The sequence below is a fragment of the Aphanomyces invadans genome (assembly GCF_000520115.1).
Source record: "Aphanomyces invadans strain NJM9701 unplaced genomic scaffold supercont1.25, whole genome shotgun sequence".
In the NCBI taxonomy this organism is placed as follows: domain Eukaryota; phylum Oomycota; class Saprolegniomycetes; order Saprolegniales; family Verrucalvaceae; genus Aphanomyces; species Aphanomyces invadans.
In genome coordinates, this window is record NW_008580170.1 from 299,478 (window position 1) to 310,979 (window position 11,502).

The following is an 11,502-nucleotide window of genomic DNA, read 5'->3' on the forward strand; positions in this document are numbered from 1 at the left end:
GGTGCGGGTGCGCCTAGCTGCCTTGTCGCGGGTGCGGGTGCGGCTAGCTGCCGACTTCTACAGACCACGCACACTCGACGTCGCGACATCATTAGTTAGGTCCTTTGGTCGCTACACGAGGGGTGTTGGTGCATTTCGTGAGAACAGTCTGCGGTATTCTAATCCAAATTGCGCAATGTTCGGAGGCGATGGACCCATCGTTATTCCATTACAGCACCATGCCGTGTCGAACAAGCTTCGACGACGAAGCATCAAGGTATAGGGTGGTGAGGCGAACGATCGCGTACGCGGAAACATGACTATTGCGAGGAAGGACGAATCGGAATGAGAGGATTACAAGTGTATGGAGTTTGTTTCGGGATTCAAGGCCTTCCATTCTATGGTGCTGCGCTTCATCGATGTTTGTTGCACTTGCATGGATAACGAGTGGATGACCTAGGTAAACTTATAGGGAGGACCTAGATCAGCTGAAGCGGCACATCGAACACACCTGTCGCCGCATCGGACCAGTTGAGCTGTGCTGCACACGCGAGGCTTAAGTACATCCCAACCTCACATTAACTGTTTGCCTCGCCCTGCACAAGTACCATGAACGCTGCTTTGATCGTTGCGACCGCCGCGTCGGTGGCGTCGGCCATCACTATCAACACTCGCGTGCTTCGCCACTTTGAGACCGAGTCGACGAGGTCGGTCGACATCCTTGTCAAACTCCCCTTGGACGTGGTGAGCATGGAGCAGGGCGCGGCCGCGTCGACGTCGCCCCGCGAATTCGTCCACGAGTTCTTGCAAAATGCGTCCATGGCGAACGTGGCCGAGCTCCAGAGCGTCGTCGGCGCCGGCGTGACGGTCAAGGCGTTGCCGATTGGGGGCGCCGCGCTGATCTCGGGCGCGACCAAGATGACGTTGGACGTGCTGACAGCGGCATCGGCCGTGACGTACGTGGACTTGAACTCGAACGACTACTCGATCCCCGAGGTGTTGTCGGGGTCGAACGGCCGCGATGCCGCTGCTGCCAACGAGTGGGGTGTGGAAGCCGTCGGCGCCCCAGAGATCTGGAAGTACTCGACCGGGAAGGGCGCGATTGTCGGGTCCATCGACACGGGCGCGCTGCACACTCACGAAGCCATCAAGGCCAGCTGGCGCTCTGATTTGGGCTGGTTCGACCCGTACAAAAAGACGGCCATGCCGTGGGACTCGCAAGGCCACGGGTCGCACACGATTGGGACCATGGTCGGTGCGAACGGCATCGGTGTAGCCCCGGGGGCGCAGTGGATCGCGTGCATGGGTTTGTACGAGGGGTATGGGACTACCGAGGCCATGTTGACGTGCGCGCAGTTCATGCTGTGCCCCACCAAGGCGGACGGCACGGGCGCCGACTGCAAGAAGGGCCCCCACGTCGTCAACAATTCGTGGGCGGCGGACAGTGGGTACAACCCGTGGATGGAAGACGCCGTCGCGGCGTGGAAGGCGGCCGGCATCATTCCTGTGTTTGCCAACGGCAACGCCGGGCCCAAGTGCGGCAGCGTCGGCAACCCCGGCGGGTACAAGACGGTCATCAGTGTCGGCGCGATGGGGTCGTACACCAACGAAAAGGACAAGCTCGCGTTCTTCTCGTCCAAGGGTCCCCAGACCACCAACGGCGCGTCGTCGTACGTCAAGCCGGACGTGTCAGCCCCCGGCTTCTACACGCGCTCCGTCGGCATTGCGTCCAACACCGAGTACGTCGAGATGGCCGGGACCTCCATGGCGGCCCCTCACGTCGCCGGTGTCGTCGCCCTTATCAAGAGCGTTGACAGCACGGTCTCGTACGATCAAGTGTTCAAGTACTTGACGGCCACGACGGACCAGAAGGATCTCAACACGACCGAGCCCAAGAAGTGGATCTTGAGCGACAACAGCAAATTGCTTGGGGCGCCCAACTGCGGCGGCACCGCCGACGCGTCGTGGCCCAACAACCGCTTCGGTCATGGCCGCGTCAACGTCGGCACGATCTTGCGCGACGGCAAGCTCAACGACAGCCGTCGCCCCACGTGCTAAGCGCCGTTCTCCCCAGCCATTCGCTCGCCCCACCTCACGCGCTTAGTCGTCGCCTTATCCGTTTTTCAATCTCACCAAAACTAATTCCTGCGTCGTCCATCGTGGGGCTGTTAGCACCACATCACCTCCAGCGCGAAGTCGCGCTGGAGATGTGCTGTCTGGCATGGAGAACAGCGCTCTTGTGGCGCCACATCACGGCTCGACGAGGCGTGGTGAAAGAGCCCCTGCAATCATGAGACCGACTTTGTCACCTTTTGTGGTCTAGACGTCGGCGGTACCGGGGCCAAGACCCATCGAAATACATTCGTGCGAAGAGCTCGTGTTTGTCGTGTTTCATCGTGTTTTGATCCTTCCGTTGCTGGCATCTATCTCTGTGACCCTGGTAAGGACTGACCGACCTTTCGCCACGTGCATCGCTACGGCGTCATGGAGGGGAATGCACTGTCTTTCGTCGCACAGGAACTCTACCTTTCAAGTGAGTGTTGTTGATCTACTAACGCGAGGAGTAAAGCACCGAAGTACGTCGTCCAGATCGTACCGTCCACCTCCAAGAGATGACACGTCGCGGAGAACACCTCCTCGGAGACTCTGACATTTCTCCATCCATGCCGCGACACGAGCAGTCTGCTAAGTGGCGGCACCCCACGCGAGACTGGGGATAGCACATTCGGGTGACTGCTTGATGTCCACGACGTACGAACACTGTCGAGTTCTCCCCGTGAGAGGAAACCGATCAAGAGTGCCGACATCGAGGCCACGAATCAAACGCTATGCACGCCTGCTCAACGTAGCAACAACTGGACGACAATCGATCACACGACCGTTCTTGGCTTCGCTATCCCAAACTAGCGTAGTCTGCGGACATCGCCGTAGTAAGAACCACTTCGCAGAACGTGGCCATCCACTCGCCCATGCAACGCAGGAACAAAATGCCAACGGGGGCTCATCAAAATCACGTATCAGAGCTTGGATCGGACGATGGAGATTCGCACGCACTGCGATAGCGATGTCGCCAAAATGGCTTTCTTGGTATCTTTTAGAAGCAATTCGTTTCCACTTGTGATTGTGGTGAGCAAACACCTGCATTGCTTTCAAGAGTAATCGTGAAGTATGCAATATTTCTGGACGATGGGTGTTGTCATGTCGACTCGGACACTTCGAGGATTCCATTTGCCCTGTTAAAGAAATGCAGGCGGCAGTGGTAGATGCGTGGTGGCGGTCGTCCCCAAATTGTGTTTTGAAGGATCATTGCATGTGCTGAGTCAACGCTTGTCTGTTGGACGCCACGTCGCGACGAGTTGAAGTAAAGCACGCGAGCTATCCCCCGATAGCTTTAGATGTGCGTTGTATGAGCCCCGATCGCGACCAGCGTCGTGGGACCAATGGATCCTTGTAGCGTCGAGTTCTTTAGGCCACCAGGCCATAACCATTGCCGCACACATCCTGGAGGCTGTATCAGCTCAGGACAACATCGAGTGCCAGTTCACCGTCGTCGAGGACGCTGCGTTGGCCTCTGAAGCAGTGCCATTGCCTCGCTCCGCTGGCCTTATTGTCGCTTCAACCCGCCAACGGAACGATTTCATTGGTGCAAACGCGACTATTTTATTTGTAGTGTTTGAATGGAGCTATATTATGCAATATAATTCAAGTGAAATATTCCACGTAATTGTACCGAACAAATCCATCGCATTCAACACACTCCCAGGAGCATCATGGTGCCAAGTGAGCTCAACGCGTTGAAGGCCCATGAAGAGCAGACGTGGACGGGGCTTGAGCTGCTTGTATGCGCTGTCCTACAGCTGATCCTTGTCTTCCTTGCGTACCGCCTTGACCGATCGACTGCCCAGCAATGGTTTATCCCTGAATCGGCGTGTGCCATCTTCTTTGGCCTCTGCGTACGTGTTCTTGGATGCATCTTCCCCACCATCGGCCACCCATCATTAATGCAACGTTTGTCTAGTTTGGTGTGGTGCTCAAGTTCTTCACGCCCGTTCAGGATGATGCCATGGGTCTGAATCCGCAAGTGCTGTTCTTTGGCCTGTTACCTCCCATCATCCTCGAAGCCGGCTTCAACATGAAGAAGCGGGTGCGCGACCCCATCTCATACCCTTCCACGCTTGTAATGCACGTTGTATGTGCAGGGTTTCTTCTCCAACTTTTCGACCATCTTGCTTCTCGCGATAGTTGGAACTCTCGTCGCGACTTTCGTCACAGGAGGAGCGCTCATTTGGCTCGGTCACCTCGGGTGGATCACGTCGCTGACGCCTGCGGAAGCATATTTGTACGGGTCGCTTATCTCGGCCGTGGACCCCGTTGCGACTCTCTCGGTGTTCAAAAAGTCAGATGCTCCGCCCATGCTGTTCAATCTCGTGTTTGGGGAAAGCGTGCTGAACGACGGCGTCGGTACGTCGATGGCCGCCACTCCTCTGTCACTTTCGTGCATTGATTGCATTTGGCAGCTATCGTTGTATTCACGTTGTTTCAAGAATCGATTCGCCAGGGCGTGCATGAGATCAACTCGCACGCCGCATCCAATGTCATCCTCCAAGTGATTGTCATCTTATTTGGGTCGATCTTGCTCGCTGCCGTAGTCTGCCTCCTCTCAGCCTTCCTGCTCAAACATGCCGATCCAGCGCTGCAGCTTTACCCGACCTACGAGATCTCGATCATTCTTCTCTCTGCTTACATCAGGTGCGTCCTGTTGTGGCCACCATGCGACATCATGTATCCTTGACGCTCCTTCGTGTGTAGCTACGTCGTCGGCGACCTCGCAGGGCTGAGCGGCATCGTCGCGCTCTTCTTCAGCGGTGTGCTGATGAGCCACTACCACCTGACCACGATCAGCCAGGAAAGCGCAACTGCTCTCAAGCACCTCCTCAGCACGCTCGCGTTCCTCGCCGAGAACTTTATCTTTTTGTACTTGGGGGTGTCTGTTGTGGCGTACTCTGGCGCGTTCAAGTGGGACTGGGCCTTCATCGGGTGGCAATTGGTCATTCTCGTCGTGGCGCGGGCTGCCAACACGTTTCCCCTCTGCGGCCTCGCCAACGTCGGGCGAAAGGAGCAGATTCCGCTGTCGGTACGTGTGTCCCGCCATCTCGTCTGGAATGTTGTGCATTGATGCGTAACGTCGATCCTGACTTGCCTTACTCGACGCTGCCGACGTAGTACATGGTCGTCATTTGGTTTTCCGGCCTTCGTGGCGCAATCGCGTTTGCGCTGGCGCTGAATGTGTGGACGATCCACTCGGACCATGCTGGCGTGATCAAGAGCAGCACACTGTTTACTGTGATGAGCACAACTTTGGTACACACTTCCGCCACGAGTTGGAGTCATCGTGCGGGTTGTGATGCGCGTAGGTGTTTGGGATGCTGACGGGCCCGCTCCTCACGACTTTAGGGCTTGCGAAAACGTCCATGATTCTATCGCTTCGCCCAGAAGCGGTCAAGCTCTTGGACGAGACCGATACGGAAGAGACGGACGATGACGACGCGTCGACGATGCGACGGCGCCATGGTGGCGACATGTCCACGAATGGCGGTGGCATGCAGGGGCTGTGGACGTCAGTGGACGAAAAGTACCTCATGCCGTTCTTTGGCCATCGCAGCGACCCGACCGATAAAGCTCCTCGAGAGGGATCGCAAAGGGGCAGTAAGGGCCGCATGTAACTTAACGGATATATTGGTGATCGAACTGGATCATCCAAGTGGCGTTGCCGCTGGTTATCGTCAGGCTAACGTCGGCTCGAACTGCGGCACCATGTTTATAGTGGATCGCGCGAGTCTTTCCAACATCTCAAGACAAGATGGCATTCGGGGGAAGGGTTTTTGGGCGGGTCAACGCGAGCGGAAAGGCACGGCATGGCTTGCTACGGGCGGGAAGGCTGCAACGAAAAGCTCCGCAGGGGTTGTCGGGGAGGCTAGGGATGGGCCGTCGTAGAAAATCCTTTTTTGTGGGCACGAGTGGGGGGGGGGTAGAGGTTCCGACAGGTCGGCAATGGGTTCACCGACCATCGGCATCGATTGACGCCACTCACATGTACAGCGTCCGCTTGCAGAGCGGAATGGGGCAATGGGGGTCGAGGCAGTCCTTCTCGTGTTCGTCCACGATCGACTTCCACAATTTGCACGCGCCACACCCCGACCGGTCATGCGATGCTGGCTGAGACGTCAGATGGGTGCGGACCTTGCTTACGAATCCTGATGTGGACTGGCAAAGTTTGTTGGAGCACCCGTCCGGGCATTGCGCGACATGGACGAGTCCGCGCAAGACAGATTGGAGTTTCTCGGACTGGAGTGGTGGTGGCGTTAGTTTTGGCGCTTGTTGCTGGGGCTGTTCATGCTGTGACAGGCGACTTGGTTGCTGGGGACATTGCTGGTGCGGTGGGTTCTGTGGGATGTTTGTGGGCGGGACGTCCTGAATGATGTCGAGAGGTCGCTTCTTCAAGACGAGGACCACGGGGTTGATTTTAGGCAAGCTCAGTCTGGGTAGCGTGGCAGGGTACTGAGGGTGTGCGGCAGACGATGGGTACGGCAACGTTGGAAATGAAGCGGACTTGCTGCCTTCGACGACAGCTCGTTTCTTGTTCGCGGGGGAGGCAACAGCGTCTCCGTCATCGTGCTGTTGGTTTTCATCAGGCAGGAATCGTTTAGGACGCAGTAATCCCATGCACGGGGTTACCACAAGGTCCTCGGTGGCGCTGGATGCTTCCTGTGGACCTGTCGACGGCGATGGACCGCGGCGATTGCCCAATGCGCTCATGCGATCGAGACACCTGACCTCCACAATGCCAGAGTTGCCAAACCCGTCGTCGCAACAATCCGAATTAAATTCACCTCATTTCACTTGAAATTCGTAAGTCAATTCAAATCGGTTTATTTTAAATTAGTGTGAATGGCGGTCTACCATCACTCTGCAGTGCTCTTGTAACCAACCGAACGTTCGGCGAATGTGCATCCGATTTGCCTCCGACCACCAACGACGGTGGCGGCGAGAAGCGACAATGCTTGGACAACGAGAGAGAATTGCATCGGCGCAATCTCAACAGCCTGTTTTCCGCACGACGTGAGCTGTGGTCGACGTAAGGTCATCTCGCCCCTCGATATGTCTTCGCTTGGCCGCCAGCAGGAGGTCGCCTTGGTGCTTCACTTCTCGAGACCCTTGGACGTCATCAAAACCTGGAGTTCCGAGGTGAATTCGCGCCATGACCAAAGTTGGAACTCAGTCCAGTGCACTATGGTGCCGCCACACCTGCAAGGAGCGATTCCGCGGCGTTGGTCCGTTCGTCGCATGACCATTGGTGCTCTGCGGCGTCGAGTCCCTAGTCATCAAACGCTCCATGTCTACCATGTAGTATTGTGTTTCCCGATGACGCTCCCTGGGCGACATAGCCTGTGCCAAAGTCATGATGCGCCTCCGTCCACGAGCGCATCTGGTCTCACCTGTGCCACCCGATGGTATTATTTGCCTTGAACCCATCGTGCTTCATCATGTAGCACCCAATGCACGTTCCTGTGCGCCCAAGTCCCGCTTTGCAATGTATCGCGACAGCGCCGGAGGTGGCTGCAAATGCTGTGAGGAATTGCTTCAGGATGTCGCGGGGTGGTTTCGTCCCATCTGGAAACTCGAGGTCCAAATGGGCAATGCCTGCCTGTACAAACGGGGATGGGTCGTACACCGCTTCGTTCAGCCACATCACAAGCGTCACGTGGTCTGAAGAAAGGATGGAATGAAGAACGCCGGCGGGTGGGTGGTCGCGTCTACCGTGGCGATGGCTTGCGGCGCGGTAAACGCAACCAACTTTGGGCTGATCCAGTTCAAGTCTCCATTTTGAACCTTTTCATAATGGAGGGTCTCGTCGATCTTGAATGCTTATCACGAGTTGTACTACAGCTCGCCAGTCGCAAGAGGCCCGAGAGTGACGAGGCCTTCATTGCAGGTGAAGCGCACGGTGGAATTTACGCACGACGTCGGCGACTGCTGGAACGGGGCATGCTCCTTCCGTGGCATCATGAAAAGGGGGTAGATTGAGATCGTGGAACGGCTTCAGAGCATTTTCCTGCAATTTTATCGTTGCAAGCAACGCCCCAGCACCCAAGAAAACAGACCTACGGACCGGTAGGCTGGAAACTTGACACGACGAGTATAATGGAAGTACCGTGTTGGCCAGAGCTGACCCCTTGTACAAGCAAGCGCGACTTGGCTTTCTTGGCAGTCGGGAGTGCGTGAGACAGTGCAAAAGCGAAAAGTGTGTTCAAGGTGGAGTGGCCCAAAGTCATCAAAGTAGTTGACGTAGACGAACACTTCAGGGATCACAAAGAAGTAGGTTGTGTTGGGTGGCGCGGGTGCTTCATCGCCATCCACCACCACCACCGAGACGGTATCGATCGTGTCGGCGACATTCATCGTGAAGCGAGACATCGTTCGCCATCGGTGCAATCCAATTGGTCCACACCAGTTTCGATTTTGAAAATCTAGCCAATCAGAGGGAGATTTTGGTGATCTGCAACTATTATTTGACAAGAAATTGCCCGTTTGAGCTCAGAACGAGAGAACGTGGAAGTGAGCGGCGAAGACAACGGCATCGTCCATGGCAAGTTGACCATCGCTGCACGCGAGTAGCGTATAAATGTGACTGACGGCGCTGTGTGGTTGACCCTGTGCAACACAGAGGAAGTGAACATATCATATGCCGTTCTAGCCTTTCATTACTACTAGTACATACGACTGTATTGAAATATGTTCAGAACGGCACGCGTTCGAAACGAGGTTGTTTCGTCGACGCGTTCGGAACACTGCCGGTGGAAGTGTGAAACATAATTCATGCGGAGAAACGCGCAGCGTGTTGGCGTATGGGAGGCGCCCGTCAGTTTGGATGCAAAACCCGATGCTATCCCCAAGGACGCCGTTGATCTGTGGTGGTGAAATACGCGTGTTGGGGACGGCCTGTCGTCACCTCATCACGGTTCACTCATCAAAATATCAACGTGACATGCACCAAATCACCCCAGTAGTCGTGAGTAATGAACGGTGAAGGACCCGGTTTCGGCTTGGCGGGGGTAATTCTCGTCGAGGGCACAGAAGCCTCCACGGCGCCCGTCGCACAAGGGGAGAGAGCTGATTCATTGTGATACAAGAGTAGCTGGAGTGGTTCACGCTATACATGTTGCCAGAGGACGAAATGCGGCATCGCGTGGGCTTCACTCAGCTACAATGAGCGACGAACACGTTAAGTGAACCAAAATCAGGCACAAAACATACAACGAGAAACACCGTAGCTTTGGTTATAGTATGCCTTGCAACTTTTGTTCAAAACAGGCGAAGCCGAATCGACGCCAAAATAGAACAGCGATCGTGCTGAGGTGATAGCACTTATAAGTTCTCCCACTATGGCAGGACCACTATGGCCTGTGCGCTGCTGGGGTTATGTACAAACGTCGACGCCGAGACGGGGACACTTCAAATTGCGTCGCAATCGATACACTGCATCCATGAGCTCTCTCGAGCGCAGGTCGACACAATATAGATTTGTGTACTGATTGGCTGCTTCAGGTGGGCACACTTCAACAATTAGCGGCGAATTTCGAGGACGCAGAGTCTTCCGAAGAAACATCGCCCTGACTTTACCTGTTGCTGTACACAACACGCATACTCGAGAGCAGGGTTCTGTCAAGTGACTTGGCCTTAGTATGAAGACGAATCTGCCGACATATCGACCGCGCGTGCGCAATTTTGGACTCGCCGATACAACTATGTGCCGTCCAAATTGACACTGTACTACGTACTGCGTTAGAACAGCAAATCCTTTCGACGTCGAACTCCATCTCTGCGTGGATTCTGGGAGAAATATTATCGCAAAATAGACAGATGCAACGAGAAAATCGCAAGGTAGCAAATATATATCACTTCGAATGCAGTGAGGTACTGTTCAAGGAAATTACGGACGAACAGGCTGTCTCCAACTGGAATCATGCCGTTGTCGTATACAGTTTCTCGTAATTTGCAAAGAATTTGAGCTCCGGAGGGCAGTGATTTTGAAGCAAGAATGGATTGAAGCTGACGGGATATCGTTGGTTTGACGCCCTTGATGGCTTTCTTCTTTTACATGGTGGTCATTGTCTATTCATCGAATTTCCAGCCGGCATTCGAATAGATACCTTTCGACACAAGGCGGCATAGTGCAGCAATGTATGACGGTTCGCTCGTACTTGACCAACTTTGCAGGTCAACGCATTGGATACGTGGAGAACTGTTGAAGCAACTGTGATCGCATTCTGCACAATATGTACATGCTGTGAGGTGGCTTGGATCCTACTACATTGGGGCGCATTCTCGAAAATTTCCGCGAACTCCGTGGAAATACCAGTGCGAAGTTGTTCATGCAGAGCATGGCAGGACACTCTGTTACCTTGTGAACATGCTTGTGCTGCTACAATGAAGCACAATATGTATCATGCTCGATTAAAATTGACAATGTTTATTGTACGCTATCCTTCGTTCTTTCGCAACACTGCCGAACGGATGATTTGCTGTCGAATCGTGTATATCCAAAGTCACCTCACAATCTTGATGACGATGTCGGCATCATATCCTCGGCTTGTTTTTGTTGTAAATGTCCTCAAAAGGCGAGGTCGACTTAAGAGGCGTGGTGAAGATGTGATCCATTATTCATTTGTATGCTGCTTGAGGTATTAGTTAATCTGAAGTACTACCTCCTATTCATATTAGTTGCAACACCATACGAAAATCCACAATCAAAAAAGTTGCAACAGATCGTAAATCAAGATAAAACATACATTCTTGGATGAAATACATTCTCACAAGTAATACATGACATGATGCAAGTCTCCGTCGTCGTTGACCTCGTGCTCTAGGCCATCAGTACTGAGGATGAATTGGAGACTGAAGTTGTTGGAGGACAGAATGGCTTCCTCAGCAATCTCGATTGTCGTGTCGATGTGCTGTGCAAGGACCTCGTCAGCTAGTGTGGCTCGAGCCTTCACACTGTCAAATTCTTGGAGCTTTTGGCACCCACTCTCGTACACATCCCGGGGGCACGTCACCGCTTCTGGCAGTTCTCCGCGGCGGCTGAGGTGAGCTTTTTTCATGTGTGGAATGCTGAAACCATTCCCACCGGCAGCTTTGATGACCTCCACCATGACACTTTGTAGCGTCAAGAAGTTTCTCTGGAGATTGTCCATGGGAATGTCTGTCCAAGCTGACTTGACGGCTTCAACAAGCTCTTCAATCGTTTTGCAGTTTTGTCGCTGCTGCAGCGTTTGGAGAGCGCGAAAGAACCCGAGATCGAGAACATTAAGGTCAGGTGAATTGGGGGGTTGGCATACGACTTGGATGCGAATATTGTGCTCCATGCATGCAGCTTGGATGTCCGTGTCATTGACTGAGATGTGCGGTCTTGCATTGTCTTGTTGGAGTTTTATCACGCAATTGGCATCAGCAGAGGAGCGA

The 11,502-nt window shown here is 54.2% G+C and overlaps 5 protein-coding genes across 9 annotated transcripts; 2 read left to right on the forward strand and 3 right to left on the reverse strand.

Annotated features, from left to right (window-relative positions):
* Window positions 1–444: 444 nt before the first annotated feature.
* H310_10231 (hypothetical protein) lies at window positions 445–2,125 on the forward strand. The gene has a single exon (XM_008876549.1). It carries the CDS (start codon window positions 589–591, stop codon window positions 2,035–2,037), a length of 1,449 nt encoding a protein of 482 aa, XP_008874771.1. The 5' UTR covers window positions 445–588; the 3' UTR covers window positions 2,038–2,125.
* Window positions 2,126–3,706: 1,581 nt separating this feature from the next.
* On the forward strand, window positions 3,707–6,821 carry H310_10232 (sodium/hydrogen exchanger 3). 4 transcript variants are annotated; one of them, XM_008876551.1, is made up of 7 exons: window positions 3,707–3,932; window positions 3,998–4,123; window positions 4,179–4,440; window positions 4,497–4,728; window positions 4,789–5,113; window positions 5,203–5,340; window positions 5,394–6,821. In XM_008876551.1, exons 1-7 carry the CDS (start codon window positions 3,750–3,752, stop codon window positions 5,700–5,702), a joined length of 1,575 nt encoding a protein of 524 aa, XP_008874773.1. In that variant the 5' UTR covers window positions 3,707–3,749; the 3' UTR covers window positions 5,703–6,821. The 4 variants fall into 4 exon arrangements, with proteins under 4 accessions (XP_008874773.1, XP_008874772.1, XP_008874774.1 ...); XM_008876550.1 differs by having other exon boundaries at window positions 4,789–5,340; XM_008876552.1 differs by having other exon boundaries at window positions 5,203–6,821.
* On the reverse strand, window positions 4,063–6,820 carry H310_10233. Of its 2 annotated transcripts, none has more exons than XM_008876554.1 (2): window positions 4,910–6,820; window positions 4,063–4,867 (listed from the first exon to the last, which is right to left on the reverse strand). In XM_008876554.1, the coding sequence occupies exon 1, from the start codon at window positions 6,793–6,795 to the stop codon at window positions 6,067–6,069; it is 729 nt and encodes a 242-aa protein (XP_008874776.1). In that variant the 5' UTR covers window positions 6,796–6,820; the 3' UTR covers window positions 4,063–4,867; window positions 4,910–6,066. The 2 variants fall into 2 exon arrangements, with proteins under 2 accessions (XP_008874776.1, XP_008874777.1); XM_008876555.1 differs by having other exon boundaries at window positions 4,063–4,860; window positions 4,910–6,819.
* A 650-nt stretch (window positions 6,822–7,471) lies between the features above and the next one.
* H310_10234 (hypothetical protein) lies at window positions 7,472–7,729 on the reverse strand (the record flags this gene model as incomplete). Its single annotated transcript, XM_008876556.1, has 1 exon — window positions 7,472–7,729. One exon carries the CDS (start codon window positions 7,727–7,729, stop codon window positions 7,472–7,474), a length of 258 nt encoding a protein of 85 aa, XP_008874778.1.
* A 3,121-nt stretch (window positions 7,730–10,850) lies between these two features.
* Window positions 10,851–11,405, reverse strand: H310_10235 (hypothetical protein; the record flags this gene model as incomplete). Its single annotated transcript, XM_008876557.1, has 1 exon — window positions 10,851–11,405. The coding sequence occupies one exon, from the start codon at window positions 11,403–11,405 to the stop codon at window positions 10,851–10,853; it is 555 nt and encodes a 184-aa protein (XP_008874779.1).
* Window positions 11,406–11,502: the final 97 nt, after the last annotated feature.